Genomic DNA, 25,776 nt, shown 5'->3' with positions numbered 1-25,776 from the left:
AGTTTCATCAGCCATGGTATTACTCGTTACAGATGTAGAAGTTTTAGTGGTAGTAGTAATAGTAGTAGTTTTGATAGCAGTAGTGGTAATTTTAGTTGTAGCAGTAGCAGTAGTAGTAGCGTGGAAATGTTGCCTGTTTGGTCAATTGATTATCTCACTTATCATTTTCTGAAAGTTCCAAACTAATGTACTTATTCATTCCTTAGTTTCGTCCTTTTGACAACCCTTATGCACGTATGTTGTATTGTTTTAGTTCAACCCTCAACACTCTCTGAAAGTCTTATATGAATGTCCTTCGTCTTTTTAGAAAGTAAAGGTCAAAATAGACACCATTCTCAATAACCTATACCTTAAGTAAGCAATGAACGAATTGTTTAACTTAAAGCCCTTACCCTGAGGACTGTAGGTGATATGACATTCCCAAAGGCATAATTACCGGACCTTTCAACAATGTTGAATAAAAATGGTGTCTCAGAATTTTAATCAGATGTGTCATAAAACCATAAATGTGAACATTTGGGAATTAATACAACTTATAGCCCTTGCCCTGACGGCTGTGGGGTCTTTTCCCTAAAGATATAAATAATGGGCCTTTCAAATACACTGAGCAAAATGGTCATCTCATAATTACGGACCTTTCAAATACGCTGAGCAAAATGGTCATCTCATAATTTTGATTGGATGCGTTTGAGTAACGATGGGTGTTTGGGGAGGGGGGGGGGAAGTCTGGCTACTTTCAAATCACTTTTCATTATTAAAAAGGTCACTAGAAATTTCAATTTCAAATCGAATGAGCCCTCTTCGAACTTTCTACAACAATTTCTATATGAAGTAGCTTCACCTCAAAAAAGCAAAAGACAATTATATAGCGTATTGTGTCAACATTGTTTTTATGGCGCTTGGTATTTACTAAGTGACATATAGCACTCGCAAATTCTGTCGGTCTGTCTGTCTGTCGGTCTGTCCCGGTTTTGCTACTTTAGGCATTTTCAGGTAAGTTAGGACAATGAAATTTGGCAGGCGTATCAGGAGCCACACCATATTAAATTAGAAATTGTCGTTTTCCCAATTCGACCATCTGGGGGGAGTGGGGGAACGGTTAAATCGGAAAAATTTGAATAAATGAGTTATTTTTAATTTACGAACGGGTGATCGGATCTTAATGAAATTTAATTTTTGGAAGGGTATCGTGTCTCAGAGATCTTATTTTAAATCCCGACTAGATCCAGTGACATTGTGGGGTTGGGGGGAACCTAAAATCTTGGAAAACGCTTAGAGTGGAGGGATTGGGATGAAACTTGCTGGGAAAAATAATAAAAAGTCCTAGATACGTGATTGACATAACCGGAATGGATCCGCTCTCTTTGAGAGAGTTGTGGGGGGGGGGGGGGTAATTCTGAAAAATTAAAAAAAATGAGGTATTTTTAACTTACGAAGGAGTGATCAAATCTTAATGAAATTGGATTTGACACCAATTTATTTTGTTAAAAAAAGCTAATCAAAGATTTCTTATACAAATTTATACTGCTCCCCAGAAGCACGTAGCATAGAAAATAGCTATTATAATGATCCAAATAATTTGGTACAGGACTCTCATGTGCACTTTTACAAAAAAATACATTTTAAACCCAAAAATTAGAATAGTCTAAGCCTCGAGTCAAAGAGATTAGAAAAAGAATAGAGGCCACCAAATTTTTGTGTCCGAGTTTGGTTCTGATTTGGAGTCGAGCCAAATTTAAAGTAAATTTTTGAAATAGGAAAATGAAATAAATATATATTTGTTTTGGGGTTTCCTTTTTACTCCATTTACAAATTTTCTGTTTCCCTTAAGATCATTCTTCTATTCGTATTAAGGGCATCCCAATTTCTACTTAGCCCTAGTTGGAACTATGGACGATAAGTACTGTAAATAATTTGTACCATTACTGATACCAGCACCCCAACTGGGATTAGAAATTTATTTATGTGCTTTCAGCTACATTTGATAAAAAAAAATACAAAAAAATCATAACAATAGGAAACAAAGAGTGCTTTCTTTGTCTCATTACATCCTACATAAAACAGTTAGAGTTCTTTTTTGCTTGTTTTGTTTAGCACTGAAGATGGCTTGATGGAGTCTTTCCAAAAAAATCCGCTTTTCCTTTTCAATTTGCTTCTTCTTAATAACTGAAAATTCCATCTGTTTCTCAGCTTTTCAATTATTGTTATATGTTCTTCTTTGTTCTGTCAAATCTCAATACATTTCATAGACAAGAAGATGTGCCGCAGTTACTACAAGTCACAGAGTACCTTTACCACCAACATGGCTTTTCTCTTTCCTTTTCCGCCCACATTGTCGAACGAATCTGTTCGGCAATATGGATTGATCGGCAACAGACAAAATTTAAAAGTTTGAATGATAATCCAGTAAAATTAGCTGACATCTTGAGGCCTAAAATATATTTTTGAAAATAGGTTAGTCATGTCAGTGAGAAAATTGCAGTTTAGTTACTTTTAATTATCTCAGAAACTTGTTTAGCTCAGTGTGAGAGGATGTAACTCCCAACTAAACAGGCCAGTATTCCAGTCTAAATTAAGGTAGGCCTAGCCTAAATCAGGAGTAGATATAGACTTACTTTTGGGAGGGGGTGAGCACTGGTGTTAATTAGGCTTCCCTATTTTGTTTTTACCCCTCCACTCCTGTATTAAGTGAAAATTTCGAAATTTTGGTTGGTTAGTGAGCTCAGAGGTCTCATTCTCCAGAGATGTGCCCAATTTGTCCAGCATTCTGGGTAAAATTCTACTTACTTGCTTTCTCAGAAAGGGTTTAGGTTAAGAAAATGAAACTTTCAGGGATGAAATTACAGACTAAAGTATGTCCTGGGAAGGTATTTTGAAGCAACTACCTCCACTCCTTCTCCCTCTAGAGGGCCCTGACCTTTGATTACCTTTAAAAATATGTGTGTTATGAAACCTTGAAAAATAGATCTTCTGCTTAATTGAAGTACAACAAAATTGTTTTCAGCTTTATAACTTTGCTCAATTCCATTTTATAAGGTTTTAAAGATAGCCTAGACAAATACATTTCCTTAATTTTGAAAAAAAAAAAAAACCTTTATATGACTCAAAATTCTACTCAAGTAACAAGAATTGCATTTTCAGAACTAAAGGCAGAGCAAAAGCAACTAGTAACTGAAAATGAAGGTAAATGCTGTTTGTCAAAATTTCAAGAGGTATAGACCTATCATGTAGGCAAATTTCAGGCCTCTCCAGAGAGAGAAGGAGTGGAGGTGGGTACTTTAAAATTCCTTCCCAGGACATACTTTAGCCTGTAGACCTATCCCTGAAAGTTTCATTTTCCTAACCTAAACCCTTTTCTGAGAGAGCAAGAAGTCAATTAACTAGAATTTTACTGTATTCTGTTCTGAACATTTTCCATGGTAAGCCTAGCCTACTTCTAAGATGTTCTGGTCAAAATGAACAAAATTTTGATGAGTAGAAGTCTAGAATCAGGGCTATTAAGAAGGAAACCTGTTAAGGAGACAATATGCTGCTTATTTCATAATAGGCTATGCATATTGATTATAGCCTTGTAAGGCTAGAAAATTTCAACAAGCCTATAGCTGAACTATACTTTACTCCGACACCCACAAATTTGAAAATGTAGTGTGTAGCCCAAATCACATATTTCCCATGCATTACTCTTGTTTAAATTCATGAATCAACTCTAACTCAATCAAAAACTAGAAATCACACAGGAACAATGTAATTTGGCCTATCTATATACAGATCAGGGGGGCTGAGGTGTAGCCAAGGAGCAGTCAGAATATATAAACTAGCCTACAATTATTCTGCATAGGCCTATTATCCAGAAGAATTTGTTCTTAACATCTTTTGTTCTCAACTGCCCCATTTCTACATTTACACCTTTTGATGGTCAAAAGTTTAGAACTTGTGTGTTATCCCAACAACACTCAAGAAGTAAAGTTTGGTTAATTGTAATGAAATATACCAAAATAAAATATAGTATTGATTATAGCCTTGTGAAGCTAGCACATTTCAACTGCAGCTGAACTATATTTTACTCCAACACCTATTAATTTGCAAACGTAGTGTATAGCCCAAATTAAATATTTCCCAAGCATTTTTTTTGTTTCAACTCATGTGCAGTAGCCTACCTATAAATTATAAGACTTTAATAGCAAGATTGTGGAAACTACAGGCTTCCCAGAACACATTATATTAAATACCTAACATATATTAATCCATATACTGTCTCTATATAAATAGTTTATTTTAGTGAGCCTAAGCTAATTGTCTCTGTATACAGTATGGTAAACTGGTTTTTAGCTGATTCCACTGAGCAAAGTTCTTGAATAATGTCAGGATAACATGTAAACTGCTCTGCAAAAATTGGGACAGAAAATCAGCCATGCTATTTGGCACTTTTTAGATTTGTTGACAGATTTTGTCAGAAAATACCATTTTTACATTTGAAGATACTTCTTGCTCAAAGAAAAGCTGTCAAAACACATATTGTGCTGCTAAAGTGCCAGCAGCTTTGGAATTCCATCAAAATCTGCTATTGGCAGCTTTGGAACTTTTTCCATACCTCCACCTAAGTACAGGGGCAGATCTAGAAAAAAATCTTTGGGGGGGGCACTGGACCAAGGGCACCAATGTGACTCAAGGTGGGCACCAAAATGACAAGTTTTTTTTTTTAAAGGTTAAAAAAGAATTGAATAAGGGTGTCAGAAGTGTCTTGAAGGGGAGTGTTGCCCCCACCAAATCCATTGATCTGTTTCTGGCCTAAATTGCTTTTAATTCTTTCATTTGTTTAATTTCAGCCAAATTAGCTATACAGTTAAAATGAATTGGTAGATTGATTTATCACACAAAAGCCCAATTGGGCCATTTGCTATTTAGTTAGTCGCAAAACTAAAATTAAGGATTTTTTTGTGTGGTGAGTGGGTAGGGGCAGCTAAAAAAGTACTCCTTAACATAGATTAATGTTGTAATTTGCCTTATCATATCCCCATCATTGATGCCCAGAAACCTGCTTTAAAACAATGGGCTCTTAAGAAAGAGAATAAAAAAATCTGCCAAAAAGAAAACACAATATGAAGATCTAGCAAGCAAGTTTAATTATATGATTAATTTTCCTGAAAACAAAGTTTATCTTATAATTTTATGACAAAATGATTTGTAAACTGATTGCGCAAGCAGTTTCATGTTTGAATCTCTAACAGGTCAAGAGCAAAATCTTTAGTGCAGGGGCCACTGGATCAAGAGGGCCAATGTGACTTGAGGTGGGCACCAAATTGACATGTTTATTTTAAAAAAAGATTAAAAAAAGAACAGAATAAGTGTGCCAGAAGTGTCTTGAAGGGAGGGTCTGTTGCCCCCTCTGACCCCTTGGATCTGTTCCTGGCCTAATTTCTTTTAACTCTTTCATTCACCTAATTTCAACCAAATTAGCTATATAGTTAAAATAAATACATAGATTAATTTATTCACACAAAAGGTCTATTGGGCCATTTGCTATTTAGTTAGTCACAAAACTAAAGATTTTTTGAGGTGGAGGGGGTTTGCTATTAGTCAAAACTTCCTTTCAATTTCTGGGTATTTTCAGATATTTTACCAAAATATCTGGAAATATCCTTCAATCCCTTGGCACATTCAGCCATCAGTCGTCATCTCTTATCCATTCTATGCTTTTGTCCTGATTTTATATTTTTATCTATTTTGAATTTTTAGCTACAAGGCTACTTTTCAATGTGTCATTGTGCATAGACAAATAGCTATAATTGTGTTACCATATTTATGAAACATGTTGAAGATACCACTTTTATCTTCAACAGGTGTTTCCATTTTTGTGGAATAAGGGAAAGTTCCATGTTTGTAGAAGAATCATTGCAGCAATCAAAGATTTTTATGCCAATTTTGCAGATATATACTGAACCAGCTGAAGATAAATAATTTTTGTTTGTTTCAAGTTTCAACTTTGCTCTTTACATTCATAGGAAAGATTTGCTTTTTGTTGTTAATTGGGTAAATCACCTCCAAATAATTGATCAAATTGACAAGTTTACTTAAAAAAGAGTAAAAAAAAGAAAAAAAGAGCAGAATGCAAATGAGGGTGCCAGAAAATCTTGGGGGAGCCTAAGGCCCCTCCGGGCTGCCCCTGCCTAAGTAGGCCTACAAAAAGTTTAACTACCATCGCTAAAAATAAGCTAAAAAAATTCATAGCATACCATTACTTTTTAAACTACATTAATTATTCAAAAGTAATATCTTCCAAAGGCATTGATTTATAACAATCTTATTTCCCAAAAATGTGAATTTATGAATATTATTCTTAAATATCAAACATTTCCATGACGTCTGTATAAGAAGGTGTGTTTTATACGTAATGAATTTTTGTAGTTACCTGAAAGCACTGATTAGAAACATAGGTCTAAGCAAATGATTTAAGATTGCTTTCTTTCTATAAAAATGACAAGAAAAAAACAGAACACAGTGTTAAAACAATTGCTCAACCTTTTTTTATTTATTTTATATACTTCTTATAATATTCTTCATTTTTTACAATATTCTTGACTGAAGAAGCATGTAAGTTAGCTTGTTTTTGATATTTTTTTTTGTAGAAGGAAAGGCAATATGCTATTTTTTGCTCAGTCTTTCCATACGTTAAGGTGTTAATTTGGGATAACAGATACATTACTGCATGGGAAGTGCATGCTAATATTGGAACTGTCAATAACCTTTTTCAAAATAAGCTTGAGTTCAAGAAAACTTGTGCAAGATGGAATCCAAGACAACTCACAGACACCCATAGTAAAACTGTTAACTTTTAAGGGGTTTTGTGCTATTTATTACAATTCCAATAAATTAGTTTCTAAAATAACATTTTACTATTAAGACTATTAGAAAAAATTAGTTACAATTCATAAATCATCTACAAATAGAATTTTTTTCCACTAACCAGTTTTTTTATATTATTTTTGGTTACTATGGGTTGTGGTTTGTTCTTGACTAGGTTGAAACTGTTTTTGTAACCATGATGACTCCCAGAAGAAAAAGAAAGAAAAAAGAAGAAAAAAGGTCAGAAGAAAAAAGATTAGAGGCCATTTCATTCTTTATTAAAAACCCTCTTTCCATGTGACTTCCATTCCCTGGCTTCCATTCAGATCTCACCTGACCCTCTTTAGACCATGCAACTTCATTTCCTGGCTCAAAACTTTTTCTAGTCTTGTTCTAGCCATTTCCTTGAACATGAGCTTTTAAATGATTGCCCTTTATAATTGTTCAGTGCCCCACCAGCTGCAGAGAAGGAAAAAATTGAGACTTTCCTTGGTATTCAACTCAATGCACTGTAAGTTTCCTGTATAATATATTCCTTTACTGGGTTGCTCTTTACTAGGTGTTCACTTTTTTCTTTACTTGTTGTTCCTTATGAAGTTCCATGAGCCTTAATACATTTTTCGCACCTTATTTTTGCTATAAATCTACTTTGAAAATTTTTTCTGTTGCAATAATTTGTCCTTGGTATATAAAGGCTAGTACCTAATAAAGGTAGAAAGGACTAAGTCCGATACTTTGGTTAATGTTGCTGTAAGGACAAAAACCTAGTTGAAGAAAAAACAACAGCAAAAAACTTGACCATTTTATTTTTCATTCTTTTTTTCTTTCCAAATAATTTATAATAATCACTGGAGGTTATTTATGAAATGGTGATGGGAGTGATTTATTATGCAATATTTTGAAAGTAAATTCCATCAGGGAATAAAATGGTATTTTAACTCCCTGTAAATCCTCAACTCTGAGTAATGGTTGTTAAGTGGTAAAATGATGCAACATTGATTTTCATTAAAGAAAAGTCCTGTTAAATATGAAAATCTGAATCTATCTTTGTAGGGCTTTGATAATCTTTTCTATTCCAGGTGTTGCCTATCAAATACTAAATACTGAAATATATATTAAAAAAAGAAAACATTGTCTTTATGGCAGTTGTGAAACTGAATGATTTTGATACACTTTTATTTGTAATTGCTGCATAACTATATGGAGACATACTTTTCTTTCTCAAATTTTTCATAAACAAAGGAAATATTGGATAATTATTTGGATTAACATGAAATTTATACCAGGAAACAATAATTAGTACAGAAACTAGAAAAAGCTGCAAGCCCCTCAGCAACAAAGATGATCACAATCAAACAGTTGAATGTTACTTTCAATTCTCTAAATTGTCTCAGACCTCAGATCTGAATTCTTCTTCTTTTTTTTTGCTGTTTACATTAGAACTGGTGCTGTCTGGCCCCTCAAGATCTTTTGAAATCTTTATTGTATGAAAAGGCTCAAAACTTGCAATATACTCTTTTTTAGCCTATTTGGTACTACAAAGCTATCTGTTCCTTTTCATAATCATACTACTATAGATAGACAGTGCTAAAAAATAAAAGAAAAGTACATCAATTAGTAGAAGTGCAAAACCTCTCTTGTTGGATCATGGCCAAATAAATGATTCTTAATTAAAACGCCTCACTTGTCAATTTTGAACTCAATTTTCCCCCAATGCTTTTGATCAAGTGAAACGTAAATTAATTTGCAGAAGTTTTTAACCCCTTACCCAAGAAGATGCATTCTAACAACCTATTTGTACTTGCACCTCCCTCTCCATAATGAACATAGAATTGATTTCAAATGCATCAAAAGCAAGTAATTAGTACACCAACTAGTAAAACTTTAAAACCCCTCATCACAGAGATGACCAAGGTATAGCAACCCATATTTAGCAGTCATATATCCAGATTTTTTTTTTTCATTATTGACCAAATACTGAAAATTTCAACCCCTCAAAATTTTTAAAATCCTTTGTTTTATGAACAAATTTTTGTACAAAAAAAAACTGACGTTGTGTACTGCAATCAGCTTATCAGAGACTATTGATGAGCAGAACATCCATCTATCTTCATTTAAAAGTTGATTTCTTACAAAAGGCCAACTTTTTAGCATTGCTAGTTTGAAATTAGCAAAGAGAAAGATAAATTTCTTTGATGATGGGACCAGGAAACTGTTTAACATCTTAAGCACTTTTTTATTTTAGTCCCGCTTTAATTCAAAACTTATGCCTGCCTGCCTGCCTTGCTGTTAAAGTGGAACATTCTCATCAAAAGGAGAAACATGACTTTGTAGAATAAAAACTTGATTGCATAACTTCAGATAGTCATCTCTGACATGAACTATAAATATCCACTTCAACTCAGAAATTGTATGCTCTGGCCCAGCTACTAGCAAAAATCATCCTTGTGTGAATGTAGATACGTTGCAAAATGGGATCTGATGGTTCTTCAATTTGGCTAAGGTCCACACTTTCAGTAAAAACCATGGAGGTTAGACCCATTACCACTTTTTAGCAATAAGCATTAGTAGACTACAAAAAAAGAAACACTCCAAACAAACCAAAGTGTTGCCCCCACAACATAGTGATGAATGGAGTCTCCACTAATACAATAGGGAAGAGGGGGGGGGGAATCATTTGATTTTTTGAAAAGTGAATTTATTTTTTCGTGCTGTTAACATGTGTACTGTGGTGATGCATTGGGTTTGACCTTGCCTTGGTAATAAGGGACCCAGAGATCAAACCTTGTTGTAACAACACAGTGCAGGGCTGACACAGAGACCTTAATAGCCAAGAGGTGTTATTAATCTGATTATTTTACCTTTTATTACTGTTAAAGTGATTTCAGAAACAAACACAAGGATTTTGACACATTTTGGATGTTGTGAAATATCCTTTGTTTTTTGGATAAGCATCATGGAACTCAGCCAAGAAACCTTCTTCCCTCCCTGTTTGAAATGAATCTATGTGAAATTTCTTTATTTGACGTAATCTAAATATTATGTTTCTTTTCTAGTCTTAATTCAACTAACCAAGACTTTACTCTGGATCTTGGACAAACAAGTGGAGGAGACCACCTGCCAGGTATTAACGTTTCGAATTCTTTGTCAATCTTTCTAAATGTTTGTGTCATCCCAAAACACAGTCAAATGTATGTTTTAGTGGAGGAAGAATCTTAATCTTGATAGGCTGATTGAAGACCTCTGTTACTTCATCAGTTGTTACAGACCACAACATCTTTACCATCATTTTCTTTGCAACATAGTAATTTTGAACACCAATGTCATTTTTTTGTGTATGACATATTTTGTCATTGGATCCCTTACTTTCTGAGTTTGTGGTGATAATTTTTCTCTACTAGTATATTCAAACACAAGTCAGACTTATTCGTTGAAGAGAGGTATCAGATGATTGTTCTAAGGGAAGGGGCAAAAAGATGCTTAGAAATTCTTAAAAGACATGCTAGATAATGAAATATATTCAAAAACTGAGTGAAAAAAGTATGATTCTTTTAGTGCGCCCTGATAAGGCATACATACACGTAGGGTTTCTTTTTAAGCCATCTTTGGGATTTACCCACCCCTTATTTTCATGTTTGGCTAAAAACTTTTAATCAGATCTAAAAAAAAAGTTGTATTTTTATCTATGAATTTGTGGTTAATGCATTTATGGGACTGCAAGACCTCTCTTGGAAGAGGGGATATCCAAGTATTCTACTGATAGACTAGCAAAAACCAAGAGAAGAATGGAGAATGAAAATATGAGTAAGCTCATTTACAGACTGTAGTTCTACTGGGGATAGATTGTTTGAACCAGTTTTGAGAGAAGACTTACCATAGGACTTGTAAGAAAAGGTGCATGTTGGTAAAGTGTATAGCCTATATGGTAAAATCAGATGATGGTTTTGATCTGTAGAGTAAGACTAAAATACTGTGAATATAAAAAACAGATTGTCTGAGCCTGGAGACTGCTGAAGAAGTTGTCAGACAAAGTTGAAATTCTAGGTGAAGCATGCTGGGTACTAGAGCACTTTAGCCTGTGGGTCAAGGCTCACAGACATTGAAAGATGGTAGCAAATTATGCATCTAAGTTTTTGGCTCAGCTTGCCCCTGCAAAAAAAGTTTGAATGAATACAAAGTTGTACATTCGTTAATTAGGCTGCAGAAACACATTATTCTTTTCCATTTTCAGTTTACAATTTGTTCACCTTAAATCCTTAACTTGCTTCATCAATCAATCAATCATCATCAATCATTTTATTAATACTAAAATACTAATAAAAACATTGATAAAATGATTGATGGTGATTGATTGATTGATGAAGCAAGTTAAGGATTTAAGGTGAACAAAATTGTAAACTGAAGATGGAAAAGAATAATGTGTTTCATAATTATTTATGGTCCTTTTAGTGCTCTATTATTGTGTTGTATGGCCCATAAAAAGCAAAGCTTCCTGACCAAATAACCTTTTTTACAAAAAGGTTAAAAAAGGTTATTTGGTCAGGAAGCTTTGCTTGTTATACAACACAATAATAGAGCACTAAAAGGACCATAAATAATAGCCTCAATCAAACAATACAAATAAAGATGAAGGAGAATAAGCACTAACATACAGAAAAAACTGGTAGTAATTATAATAATTGAAATAAATAGAAACCTAGAAGGTAGAGAAAAAAAAGACCAAGTTGACATTAGAAAATCAGAAAAAAGAACAGAAAAAGACCAATAAACAAGGATTTTAAAAGTTAAAAAGAATCCTGAAAACAATTTTAAAAAGAATAGAAGAGAGATATCAGTTGGGAAGAATTCCAAAAAGGAGAAACAATAGAAAAAGAGAAAACAGGAAAAATAAAGACGAAGGTGAGAGAGAAATTACTAAACTGGAAAGACACGACAAAAACTGCCTTTGCAGAAAGAAATAGAGGGATATTCAAAAGAATGGAGTTCCATAATATAATTTATTAATAAATAGGACACCTCTGGGCTGCTGTAGATGTCTTGTGGGTAAAATAGATCTGCCAGAAGAACTACATAGAAGAGAAGAGTACCTACCTGAGCCTGTCCATGAAAAAATTACTGCAGAGGTGGTGGAAGCATACCTAAAAAAGTAGAAAGCACTAAATAAAGTACTTTTACCCACAATACGATCCAGTAGAGCTATTCCAATATTATTATAAAGAAAGGGTAAAGCCGAGGGAGAAGAAAAGTAGCCTTCACCTTCCTATTTTGGGCTCTTTGAAGTGAGCGGAGAAGTGATTTATTAGTACTACCCCAGATAGAGCAGCAATAAGAAAGGTATGGAAAAATAAAAGCATAATAAAGAGAAACCATAACATCTGGAGGAGAAATGGGTTAATCCAGTGCAACATTGAAGACTGGCAGAGGATGAGGGAATGGGTGTGAGTTATATGTGGTTTAAAAGAAAGAAAACAATCAAGATACAAATCAAGAAATTTCACCATAGTAACTTGTGGTATAATATCGTTCCAACAAGTCAGGATGGTTGGCTCCTGTATGTCTATCATACGGTAAGGGGTCCTGAAATCGACAATGGTACTCTTCCGGCTGTTAAGAGCCATACAATTTGACCTGCACCAATCCTTTACTTTGTCAAGGAGACCTTGAGCTATGGAAGTGGCTGACTCACCTTTCAATACAAGCAAAATAGAGGAAAATGTACCTTTAACCAAAACATACTGAGATCTCCCTGACAGATAAGACCTTAACCATTCTAATGGGACTCCATGCTCTCCAAATAAAGATGTTTAGACAAAAGAATAGAGTGGTCAACCATATCGAAGGCCATTGAAAAGTCAAGAAATAGACCCAAAACACGCAAGCCCTTGTCCAGATTAACACGCACAAACTCTGTTGCTTCTGAAAGTGCATACAAGGTAGAGAGAGAGGGACGAAAACCATACTGATGTTTAGTTATGAGAGAATTTCCTGCAATCGTATTAGTACTAAATACAAATGGAGAGAGTCTATGATACACTACTTTTTCAACAACCTTAGAGATGACGGGAAGAAGAGGAATAGGTCTATAGTTTTAAATTAGAGATGAGTCATCTTTTTTATGCAAAGGTACAAAAGTACCCACTTAATAAACAAGGAAAAAGGGCCAGAAGAAAGAGAGAGGTTAGTTGTGTGTGAGATAGGGTTAGATACAAACTGGCCAATTTTTTAAGGACATTATTCAAACCAAAACTATCAACTGAAAGGCTGCTTGGAAGTTGAGAAATGATGCTATAAATCTCAGTAGCACTGCATGGGGAAAGGAAAAAGACTTTTCTGCCCAGGGAAAACAACTTACTCTACTCTGGGGTGGAATTAGAACTGAAGGAAGTGCGGTGAAATACGTGAAGGCACTCGCTAAGGGTTTTTGTCCACAATGGGTCCATTAGCTTTCCTATAAGGACATGGGGAAGACTGTTTGAGTTTCTTGCAGAAAAGAACTTCATTAACTATAGTACAAACCTTGCGCAAATTCGCAAAGTGTGTCTTACTTTTACATGCAGCCTTGAACGAAGACGCCTCCATATATGTTGCATTGATCAGACCTCTAGACATCCATAGGCATTTAGGTGTAGAATTCTTTGGCATCTTTCTAAGAGAAAATGCTTATCCAACAGAGTTCCTACTTGACACAAAAATAATCTAGTTACACATTCAACATCATTAGCTTCAAGAACACTAGACCAATCATTACTCTGAAAACTGTGTTTTAAGTTAGAAATTTCTTCATCTGTAAAAGTTCTAAAAGAAGACTCGCCTTTCTCATCCACAATAATCTCTGTTTTAGGCACAAATAGAGATGTATAAATAGGGAAGTGATCAGAAAGATCAGTGAAAAGAAGACCAGAAGTGAACTTGAAATTAGGAGAATGAGAAATAAAAATATTATCTATTAAAGTGGAAGAATTTCTTGTAGGGTCAACACAAGAAGGAAAAAAAAATTGAAGGAAGTTGCCCAGAAGAAGGAAGTACATGAAAAAGATGGTCACATTCATCACTTAATCCAACATTTAACATATTACAATTAACATTTCCCAAAATACAAATCCGTTTTTCAGACAAAGTCCCCACACCAGAAAGCTGACTAAGCAAATCGCAGAACAGATGTGTCGGTAATAAGCTGTTAAATTTTCACTATCAGATAGCCATGTTTCTGTTAAGCCTATGACATCAAAAGGGCAAGAATTATCAGACCACAAATGCGATTTCAGACTATCCCACCTATCTCTCATCCCACATACATTCAAACAAAATACGTTAAAGCTACTATTTAAAGAGAGCGAGGGCATAATTTTATCACAATAATCCATAGTAGTGTCATAATTGCAACTAGAATTAACCATAGATTCAAAAGAGGTTCAAATATGTGTGCCTCCTGTTTACCAGCAATACTTGATTGATCAAAGATAACTAAATTAAGAATTGAAAAATTCAAAAGAAAAGAGAAATCACCCAGATATGCTACACATGACAGATGCATACAATACCTTCACAAATGAACACAATATCCATACAAGCAGGCTGAAGTAACAGAGTGTGGATTGAGAGGTAAAACATATAGGCAACAAAGGAGAAAATATCTGCAAGAATCAAGAAGAATATCAAGTTATAAAGTTCATGGAAAAAAATGATAACAAACAAGTACAAGGAGAAAGGCAAAAACAAAATAAAGAAAAAGGTAAAACAATAAAGAAGCGGTCGGAGGACATATCAATGGTTTGTGCAATCCACTTAACTGAATAATGTAAAACAACATAAATGGAAGCATAAGAAAAACTATTAAATAGTAAACAAAGTTACAAAACAGAGCTATAAGAAAAGAAATGGCTTATTTCAGTCCTGGGAGGGGCTTGGATGGGGTGTAGTTGGCTGATGGAGAGCATCAACTTGAGATGCCGTTTTAACAGTAATCACTTTACCATCAGACAGCTTGGTGAGTATTTCTCCTCCACTGGACCATGTAAACCTCTTCTCAAACTTTGATTTAGCATAATTGAGTAGCTGAAGTCTAGGCTTTGTGAGTGACTCAGAAATAAAGACACCACTGCCTTGTAAACCTGTCTTTTCTCTAAGAATGAGCTGTTGCATTCTAGGACTAAAAAATTCCACAAGAAATCGAACGAGGCTTCTAACCTGAGCCTTGTTTTCCAATACTTCTAACAGAAACTATGTCATTCTGAGTCACAAGAATACGAGAAAATCTAGTACTGCAAAATCCAAGGAGTTTGTTTTCAAAAGTTTTTGGATAAGGGTTTTCTTAGAAAACAAATAGGACCAGCTGATTTGAAATTTTCATTTGGGCAAACTGATCACTCAGAAGATCAACTTAGGATTTAATTGTTTCAGAGATTTTTACAGCCGTGACAAACCTGAGTCAAGCAAATTAAGAGAAGATTCAAGCTTTGACATCTTCAAGTCATATTGTTACAGTGATTTCTCAACAAGCAAATCAAAATCCATTTTTAGGCTAGTGTATACCTCTTGTTTAATGATTTCCATATTGTCAGAAACAAAAGCAGTAGGTACATGACTAGAGGTAAGTTTTTTAACGGATACCTCAACCAAAAAACCAACCTCAGTAGACAGTGCTTAACTAACAGCTTCTGCCATTGTAGATTTAAGAGTTTGATCGCTAAATGAATCTGCAATTAGCTTCTGCTTATTCTTCAGAGTTTTAATATGTGAAGTGAGCATAGTAATCTGCTCATTAAATGATTAAGCATGGAGCAGTCTGATCTCATCTCTCTGGTACTAGGAGGTCTATAGCTCTTTCTCGAGGCATCACCCATGATGTAGGCTAAAGTGAACTCCAATTAAACTAGGCTAATCAAGCTACAAGCCAAAAAAAGCAGCAAATGATAAGGGATCTTCTGGCTGGCACAAGCAATTATCAGAAGGGTCTTATTACAGCTAAGCAGAGATGTAGGCATCAAACACAGAATAAAAAGACTGTACCTGGGGGGTCTCTAATTGCACCCTTGGGGTTGGGGCTGCTAGACTTGCCCGCCTTTTCCACTGGACTGTTAGGCAGGCTAAACCTGTTTTCAGACACAGTCAGTTTAATGAGTAGGTTAATGATGCCAGATATTACACTTCGATAAACAATATAAATTGAAGCTTGCTTCTTAAGTTTTGAATTTTCCGCCTGAAGCCGGAATTTAAAGTAAGCAAGTCTAATAAGAACACGTGAGCTGCTGGAAATAGCATCGAGAGTAAAGTTAAGTTCTTCTCTGAGGATGGTAACATTATTACAGTTGAACAAATAGGCTAGGTGCATATTTTGCTTTTCAAAATTACAGGTTTATTTTCTTTTAAATTTAAGAGAGACAGCTCCAAGGGGATGGTTTTAATGGAGAACTTGGAATTTTTTTGTATGTACGTAGTAGACAATCAATTGCTCGGGCACTAACGCGCTAGTGGTTGAAGAAGACAGTTTGGTAAAGAAACTAATGTCTGGTCGTTGGTCCAAAAAAATCATGATTATTTTGATCAAACAGTTCGTGGTAACGAACTGTAGTAAGGAGCGACCCGGCTCAATAGTAAACGAAAACGGAATTTTGATGCTAAAAGATACATCAAAAGAATCGGATCTAAAAAACGGAATTTTGATGCTAAAAGATACATCAAAAGAATTGGATTTTCATGCTGATTTTAAATATATAAGTTTCATCAAATTTAGTCTTTGTCATCGAAAGTTACGAGCCTGAGAAAATTTTCCCTATTTTGGAAAATAGGGGGAAACACCCCATAAAAGTAATAGAATCTTAACGAAAATCACACCATCGCATTCAGCGTATCAGAGAACCTTATGAAAAAAATTTCAAGCTCCTATCTACAAAAATGTGGAATTTTGTATTTTTTTTTTGCCAGAAGACAGATCACGGGTGCGTGTTTATTTGTTTTTTTTTCTTTTCTCCAGGGGTCATCGTATCGACCAAGTGGTCCTAGAATGTCGCAAGAGGGCTCATTCTGACGGAATTGAAAAGTTCTAGTGCCCTTTTTAAGTGACCGAAAAATTGGAGGGCACCTAGGCCCCCTCCCACGCTTATTTTTTCCCAAAGTCAACGGATCAAAATTTTGAGATAGCCATTTGGTTCCGCATAGGTGAAAACCATAATAACTATGTCTTTGGGGATGACTTACTCCCCCGCAGTCCCCAGGGGAGGGGCTGCAAGTTACAAACTTTGACTAGTGTTTACATACAGTAATGGTTATTGGGAAGTGTACAGATGTTTTCAGGGGGATTTTTTTGGTTGAGGGGAGGGGGCTAAGTGGGAAGATCTTTCCTTGGAGGAATATGTCACGGGGAAGAGAAATTCAATGAAAAGGGCGCAGAATTTTCTAGCATTACTATAAAAAAAATGAACAATGAAAAACATGAAAAAGTATTTTTCAATTGAAAGTAAGGAGTAGCATTAAAACTTAAAACGAACAGAGATTATTGCGCATATGAGGGGTTCTTCTCCTCCTAAATACCTCGCTCTTTATGTTAAAATATTTTTAGTAATTTCAACTATTTATTCTACAGCCTTTCTGATTCAGGGGTCATTCTTAAAGAATTGAGACAGTACTTAAGTTTTAGTGTAAAGAGCGAGGTATTAACGAGGGGACAAACCCCCTCATATACATAATAAAAATATAGACGTTTTTTTACGTAAGTTATTTCTTAAGTTACGTATATTTTTTACTAATAAAAACGTTCGTTAAAAATTGAAAGTTCTAGTTTCCTTTTTAAGTAGCCGAAAAATTGGAGGGCAACTAGGCCTCCTTCACCACCCCTTATTTCTCAAATCGTCTGATCAAAACTAAGAGAAAGCCATTTAGTAAAAAAAAAAAAATTAATGTGCAAATTTCATTTAATAATTAATGTGCGGAGATCCAAAATCAAACATGCATTAATTCAAAAACGTTCAGAAATTACAGAAAAAAATAGTTTTGTTTAACTGAAAGTAAGGAGCGACATTAAAACTTAAAACGAACAGAAATTACTCCGTGTATGAAAGGGACTGTTCCCTTCTCAACGCCCCACTCTTTACGCTAAAGCTTTTTATTGTTTAATAACGTAGAATTTAGAGAAAGAGTCAAACTTTAGCATAAAGAGCCGAGCGTTGAAAAGGGAACAGCCCTTTTCATACACGGAGTAACTTCTGTTCATTTTAAGTTTTAATTTCGCTCCTTAAAAAAACAAAAAAAAAACACTTCTATTAAACCTTAAAAAAACATTTCAGTTAAAAAAAACAGTTTAAAAAAAAATTTAATTAAGAAAAAGGAATAAATGAAGTATTTCGCTGTTTCTGCTTAAAGAAGGCCTTTAGAGCAGTCAGAACAATCATTTTAATATAGTATGTTTTTCAATTGAAACTATCCACCCTTAGAGTGTTTGATAAAAAAGACAACGGACTTTCAACTCAAAGTAAGGAGCAATATTAAGACGTAAAATGAACATAAGATATTCTATATATGACGGGGAATGCCCTTTCGCCGTCCCTCTCTCTTTACGCCAAAGTCTTAAAGTTCTTTAAGAATACTTCTCATTCATATTAAATAAAAAAACAAACAAGTTTTTTCAACTAAAATAAGGAGTTACATTGAAACTTAAAAGGAACAGAAAATATTCTGTATATGAAAGGGACCCCTCAACGTCCCGCTCTTTACGTTAAAGTTTGACTCTTTATCACAGTTCAACTTTCTAAAGCAATAAAAACTTAAAACCTCATTTTTAGGATCATTGGTTTGATGCGATCAACCTTGAGAAAAGAAAACAAACAAGCACCCATGACCTCTTTTCTTACCATAAATGCAAAATCTCACTTTTAGTAGATGGGGGCTTGGAACAGCTATACTAGAGATCTCTGATAGGCTGAATCTGATGGTGTGATTTTCATTAAGATCTGTTGCCTTCTTTGGGGTGCTTCCCTCTTTAAAAAAAGAGGCCTGGCAAATTTTCTCAGGTTTGTAGTTTTTGGACATTAAAATTAAACTTAATAAATTTTGTGTATTTGCAGCCAGCATAAAACCTAATTTTTGATGTGTTAAATGTTACCTTTTTGCTTGTTTTCGAGTTCTGGTTATTATTGAGCTGACTCATCCTATTCGTCAGAAGTCAATCCTCCTTTTTTTTTTTTTATAAAGCTCCAAAAATAAAAAAGAATTATTTAAAAAAGACAGAAATAAATCAATCCACATAAATTTAGAAAAAAAAGAGCCACAGTAAAAATATATTTAAGTTATAAGAATAAATAATAATATAATAAATAAAATTATTAGTACTTAAAGATCTAAGTTAGCTATTGGAAAAATTCAACCACCATACCTCTGAAGGTGCCAAAGGAATGACAGCTTGGTGTCACAACTGAAAGTGGATTCCATACTCCTGAAGATCCCACGAGAAGGTTAAAATCAGAACGATTGCAAGGCCCGATTGGGACTGTTACGCGGTCAGAACAGCGCAGGTAAAACGTCGAGTTATCAGAAGCAAAACAAGACATTGGAAGATCCTTGTAGTTCCCTACGCAGCCGCGCAAAAGTAAAAGAAGCATACGCAAGGACATAAACTATGCTAAGATTTAAGAGGGGTTGAACAGCAGATGGATTTGTAAACTTAACAACTAGTATGGCTTTCTCATGAAGAGAGGCTATATCCGTAAATTTGACTAAAAAAGAGACATCTATATCGTAGGACACAACAAAAAATGTATATGATTTGACCAACATAATGCATCAAGGAGAATAGAGGAAATTAGATCTAGAAAATTTTTCATATTGGGCCTAACCCTAAATTGGATGTAAGCCCCAAAAAGAGGACGATAGACATGTGATCTAGTGAACAGTTGCCTTACGTGGAGAGGTGGGGATGGGTTTCAACTGTTTTATCCAATAAAACTATCCATCTCATAAGAGATACAAGCGTAGGTAGGCTCGCTTAAACCGTGAAAATAATCGGGTTAGCTTTTGAGGGGCTGGTTACTCTGATAGATGTGCCATGCCCCGCTCATAGGACGTAGCCGTATATATATATATATATATATATATATATATATATATATATATATATATATATATATATATATATATATATATATATATCAGGTAATAACCCGTTGAAAGAAGGGTATATTCAACGCAGGGGCTAGAATTTTTCTCTAAGGAGAAGTTTGATACTTTGTCCATTTTGAAGATTGAAGGGGTATATTTCCCTCGATTTGAATTTCGCTCGTTAATACCCACCTTAAACTCCTTCTTATATCCGATAGGGCACTAAGTGGGTGCTTCTTCACCTCTTATCTAATTGTGGGTGTTTTTGCCTCTTTTAATTTTATTTTATGCATTTTTTCCCACAGCTTTATATAGTCAAATGGCTGGAAGATCACCAGGAAAATCCTCTCCAGGTCGTTCAAATACATCTACCGGGAGATGTGTCAGAGAACTAGAAGAACAATTAGAAGAGCTTAGAAAGGAAAATTTCAACTTGAAATTGAAAATTTATTTCCTTGAAGAAAGATTTGGACGTCTCTATGGAGTGGGAGAGAAATCTGACCTTGCCAAGAACAATATAGAATTGCAGGTCTGTTTTCTGTGTATTTCAGTCATCTATGTCTTATCTGATTTTCTTATTATAATTTTTTGTTCAAGTTTTTATCTAGATCACCTACATGGATTTACATCCATAATAAAATGAAACAAAAGATTTGCGGTATTCAAGGCTGTTGAGTAGATTGTTGTTCGAACAGAAATTTAATAGAAATACTGTTTACTCTAATTTAATAGAAATTTAATGGAGTTACTGTTTAAATAATAGAATTACTCTATTGCTGTTTTAATAGAAAGTTTTGGTATTAGCTAAAAATGAACTGACACAGTCAAAACTTTGAAGGGGGAAAATCATTAAAAATGGCTTTTAATCCTGAAAATACGGATGTGGCATTCATTTTTAGGATCTCGGAAATTTGGTTCTGGAAAATGGTGTCTTGTTTTGACGAGCAAAAATTAGTTCTCGTAAGAGATCAAACTCAAACAGGCGGGAGTTCCAATGAATACTGCTATTTCGGGACACAGTTGATTAATTGCAATTTTACAAACAATTCCTCAATTTTCAATTAAATTATAATCAAATTAAATTTAAATAGAATCGTAATCATTTAGTTCTTGCAGTTAATTTGCCAATAACATCAGACGAAAACAACTAACCTGAAGATGGTGATATTAATTTAGGCCGTGCTACCTAAATACTGCTATCCTCTTCACTGAGACTGTTTTCATCTTGAAACTATTTATAAGTTAATTGACCTCATTACCAAATAAATAAGCCACGAATCAATGGGGGATTAGGTCGTCCCCAAAGAGATAGTTATTTGGTTTTTCGATTATGCTGAACAAAATGACAATCTCAAAATTTTGATCCTTTGACTTTGGGAAAAAATGAGCGTGGGAGGGGCCTAGGTACCCTCTGATTTTTTTGGTCACTTAGAAAGGGCACTAGAACTTTTAATTTCCGTTTGAATGAGCCCTTTTTTATGAGCCCCTCAAAATTTCAATACGATGTTCCTCTTTCAATGTCGTAAATCACTATATTCTAATTTTAAAATTATTTAAATAATTTAAATTAGTTTTGTCTCAACAAAAGCAAAATATTCCACCGGTGCAAGCCAAGGACTAATAACTATTTTTTAATCTCGTATGAATATCTTAAGCTGGCTTACAATTGGACAACAAGAACTTTCTGGGCTTCCATTTGTATGGAAACTTTTTATGCAAATGATCCTTCAATCAATCAATGAACTGCGTGGCTTAGCAAATGGTGATGAAATCATATCAACACAAGTCACGCCTATTATCTCCTACCCATTATTTATTCGTGTTAGGGAATATTATACTACGATGGTGAATCAACCCTCGGTAAAATAACATAAAAAGGTGAAAGTAAAAACACTTAAATTTTCGTAGTTTACAGCCCTTTCCCCAGGGACTGCAGGAGGGGGGGGGTCATATTATCTCCAAAGGCTTAGTTATTAAAATTTTCAACTATGCTGAACAAATTGGCTATCTGAAAACGTTGGTCGGATGACTTTGATGAAAAAGGGACGTGGGAGGGGAGCTGATTCCCTTCCAATTTTTTAGGTCTCTAAAAAAGCTTACTACAACTTTTAATTTCCTTTTGAATAAGCCCTCTCCTGATCCTCAAGGACCATTGATTCTAAACAATCACCCCTGGGAAAAAACGAATAAGAGCACACCCGTGTTCTTTCTTCTGGGTAAAACTGTATAATTCTCAATTTTTGCGTATGAGAGCTTGAAAATTCTATGGTAAGGCTTTCTGATACGCTAAATCTGATAACGTGGTTTTCATTAGCATGACTTACTTTTTGGTGGTATTTTCCCCTTTTTAGCAAATTAGGCAAATTTCTCAGACTCTTAGCTCTTGATGGGTGACATAAAACTTAATGAATTTTTATATTGGAATCAGCATAAAAGTACACTTCTTTGATGAATCTATTGTTATCAAAATTAAATTTTTTTTAATGAATTTCGGTTACTATTGGGCCCAGTTGCTTCATGTTCGCAGTTTATTAACACGAATTGTTTGATAAGTATATTTGTAACGATAATTTCAGTTTTGTTTGTCGAATACGAAAAACATATTCATCAGTATTTTGTTCCTTTTAAATATGTTCATTCCTAATATACAGACAATCCATTTGCAAAACAGCAAACTTTCAATTTACGCTATCTATTTAGTTTCTAGTTAAGAACAAATGTCTTTAAAATGTTTAAGGGATGTTAAAACTAAACTTGTTTGTAGTTATTTCTTTTTGTTTCAAGGTTTGTGTTATTGTTCACCTCACTTTTTTTCATTACACTTTTATGTCCTTTTTCATAGCGATTTTTTTCCATTTAAATTTTTCTTTGCACTTTACTATTGATGGAAATCTGTTTTTTTTCTTAATTTTGTTTTTTATAAAAGACTCACCACAGGGAAAGCTTTGTCAGAGGTAAACATCTACTGTAACTTTTTTTTGGATTGACATTAGAAACTTCAAACTTAAAGCGTTTTACAAGTTTTTCTTGGCACTGATTAAGAAAAAGTGAAATAAAGATTGAAGCGATATCTAAAGTATCTGGAAAATGTACGTTCTCTTGAAATAGATTACGATTGATCGTGTATTTTGACGTAGTTCGAATTGATTTTCTTTCGAAGTTTCTAAAAAGGTAATTTAAGGTTATATTGCATTAAGCGCAATTAGCTGTTTTGATGGTTTCGAATAGAAATTAGACCCGTTAGACTTCATAAATCGAGTATTGCTGCCGCATAGAATGCTTGAAACTCGTCAATGGCAGCAGCAAGTGTTATTAAGAGACAAATTGTTCTGCATATGAGCTACTTAAAACGATTTAATCCATGTTAAATTTAATCAAATAATTTTAGATAGAATTCAGATACCTGTTGCTACACGTCATATAGAATAGAAACTTGATAGTTGCCACCAAAGCTTCTATATTACTATAGTCAAAGCTTGAGTATGATTACTCTTAGAAACTCAAGATGATCTTGATTCCTATTGGCTGAATTGGTTATGTATGGCAAGCAAGGGATTATGTACGGAGATTCTTTGGAGTTTCTCTCACTCTTTTTCTGACCACAAAGGAAAGACTCGACTCTGTCTGAAATTAATTTTGGTGGTAGAAATGGCCGAGGAATCAAGTTGTGGTTGAATAAACGGGAAACACAACAAATATTAATTAATTGTCTGTGTTCAACTTGTGGAAGATCTGGCGATACTTGTATGATATCGCAATGACACTCTGTTTTCTCTCTGTGATAAAACCGGTTTCTCACTGTATCTATGTGTGCACTCGGAGATAATCAGCTTAGCCTGAGTGAGATAAAATGCTGTGTAGGTATATTTTAATTAAATATTTAATTTATAGAGGCGGTTAGGCTAGGTATTTAATATAATGCGCTCTTGTTGGCCTGCTTTCATTAATTCTCTGTTGTAGTTTCCATAATTTTGTTCCTAAAGTATTATATTTTCATCATATTTTGGTATATTTCATTATGATTAACCCAACTTCGCTTTTTGAGTGTGGTCAGGATATCATACAAGTACTGATTTGGCAGATGTGCCGCTGCCTATCAAAATACCTATTAAGACTACTCGTGCTGCTGGTTAACACCGCTTTGTTGGAAGTGTAATTGCAGGGACCAAAAACTGCTTGATAAAACAAGTTGCTCAAGGGCTTTAATAAGTTTCTTTTCATTCCCAATAAAATATATATTTGTTTCTAGTGTGAACAAGTTGGGAAAATATAGCTTGTAAGGAGCTTATAGTTAAGTATCACATGATCGCGTTCTCCTCCAAAACATAGTGATGGGAGTTACAATAATTTAAGTCTTTCTTCGTACGCTTTATCCTCCACACCTTTCACTAACCTGATCGCACATATCTCGACTTCCTTGGAGAGGAATTCGTCCATTTATGCTCTGGTGCCGCTTAACTTGAGTCTATCTTCAGCTTGAGCGTGACTATCACCCTTTATAATCCTTCAACTACCGCCGCATTTCAGCATCCTCTTACTATTAAGCTTGTGCTAAAGGCTCAGGATGTGCCAAAAACAAAAATTTTGTATCTACATAGAATGTAGACCGCTGTCGATGATTGGTCTGGGGTCCTTCTAGTCACTTATGGTTGTTATTGATTGGAGTGCTAGTTAGGACTATGCACTTAATCTAAGTTGACCTATTTGAAGCCTTGCTGATAGAAGTGGAGGAGTCTATCTAGCTCAAGATGACTTAGTATCATTTGGTACAGCATACTGGTGTTGTACTAATCGGTCGATCCTTTTCAGCACCTTCCATCTCTTCGTTTTTGAATGATGGAGTAATATACTTCATTAGGCAAGCAGGTTTGAGTTTTTGACGTTTAAATATCCTGAAGAATAAAATTATTGAAAAAGTAATATCCCTGAGTAGCCAAGGATAATCCATGAGGATTTCCAGACTAGTTTGGTTTTGATTTTCCTTAGTTCGTTCAACCAGTTTCCCAGGTATATTGGCTTTGGGATTAGCTTGGGGGATGGAGTGACACTCTCAAAAGGTCCGTTCAATAAGGAATGTGAATTAATTGACGTTGGCGATGTTGTATTTCCAGAATTCAACGATTTATTCTGGCGTCATTTACTTTTTGGTCTTGGCATTTCGGCAATATATAAAAATATATTGGCAATATTTCTTGTTGCAAGACATGACAGATATGAGGCTTTTTTCTTAACATTAACTAATGTTTTTCACCTTTCATTGCTGAATTTTTTGCATATCTCCAAAACTCCTATCTTCTGGTTTACTAGACCTTAAGTCAATACTGCACACAAATGGAAGGGGGGATGCGACTGTTTTATTCAGGATACACTAGAATATCAATATGAGAACGTCATAAAGAAAGATTTAAAGGAAATGGGAACTTCCTGGGAAGGTGTAAAAAGGGAGGCTTTGAATTGGGAGAGTGAGTAGCTTTGTTGGCCTCAGGTGGCTTGGTGCTGCGGTGAGTTGTTAGTAGTAGTAGTATCCAAAGAAAGTAGTTTGTTTTAGATGTTTAACTGACCCTTTCAAGCTGTAAGTCTAATATGTAGTAAATTTATCATGCGTGGGCTCTTAAGTTTGCTATATTAAGAGAGTGTAAATTTTTATTAAAGGTTATCAATATCCCAGACTTAATAGATTAGTCTGTTATTTTCTGTAAGCTGCACAGTGGTTTTGGCTAAAATAACGGTATATTTCCTTTTTATGCATGAGTTTTGTGTTTTATGTTTAGCACTAGTTTTGCATAATCATACAACCATAGGAAATTACCATCAGTCGTTTTGTTTGCGCTAGTTTTATAGATA

General features: G+C 34.6%; 1 protein-coding gene and 1 long non-coding RNA gene across 8 annotated transcripts in view; one reads left to right on the top strand and one right to left on the bottom strand.

The window, feature by feature from the left end:
- The window catches only part of LOC136031042 (putative leucine-rich repeat-containing protein DDB_G0290503), a 424,748-nt gene that overhangs the window by 10,543 nt on the left and 388,429 nt on the right, over positions 1-25,776 (top strand). For 3 of the 7 annotated variants that reach the window (XM_065710238.1, XM_065710237.1, XM_065710236.1), the window contains exons 2-3: positions 9,900-9,967; positions 20,238-20,461. In XM_065710238.1, the coding sequence (XP_065566310.1) occupies positions 9,900-9,967; positions 20,238-20,461 (292 nt within the window). Of the gene's footprint in view, positions 1-2,350; positions 2,455-7,291; positions 7,355-9,899; positions 9,968-15,235; positions 15,434-20,237; positions 20,462-25,776 lie in introns of those variants that run through there. The other 4 variants (XM_065710241.1, XM_065710240.1, XM_065710242.1 and 1 more) reach the window with 3 other exon arrangements.
- Positions 1,945-16,169, bottom strand: LOC136031044 (uncharacterized). The gene is made up of 3 exons (XR_010618416.1): positions 15,853-16,169; positions 10,718-10,992; positions 1,945-2,431 (listed from the first exon to the last, which is right to left on the bottom strand). It is a non-coding gene; the product is annotated as an uncharacterized LOC136031044 (long non-coding RNA).

The sequence above is a fragment of the Artemia franciscana genome, chromosome 9, assembly GCF_032884065.1.
Source record: "Artemia franciscana chromosome 9, ASM3288406v1, whole genome shotgun sequence".
NCBI lineage: Eukaryota > Metazoa > Arthropoda > Branchiopoda > Anostraca > Artemiidae > Artemia > Artemia franciscana.
The sequence above is the reverse complement of the archived record's forward strand: the minus strand, read 5'-3'. Positions and strand labels throughout refer to the sequence as shown.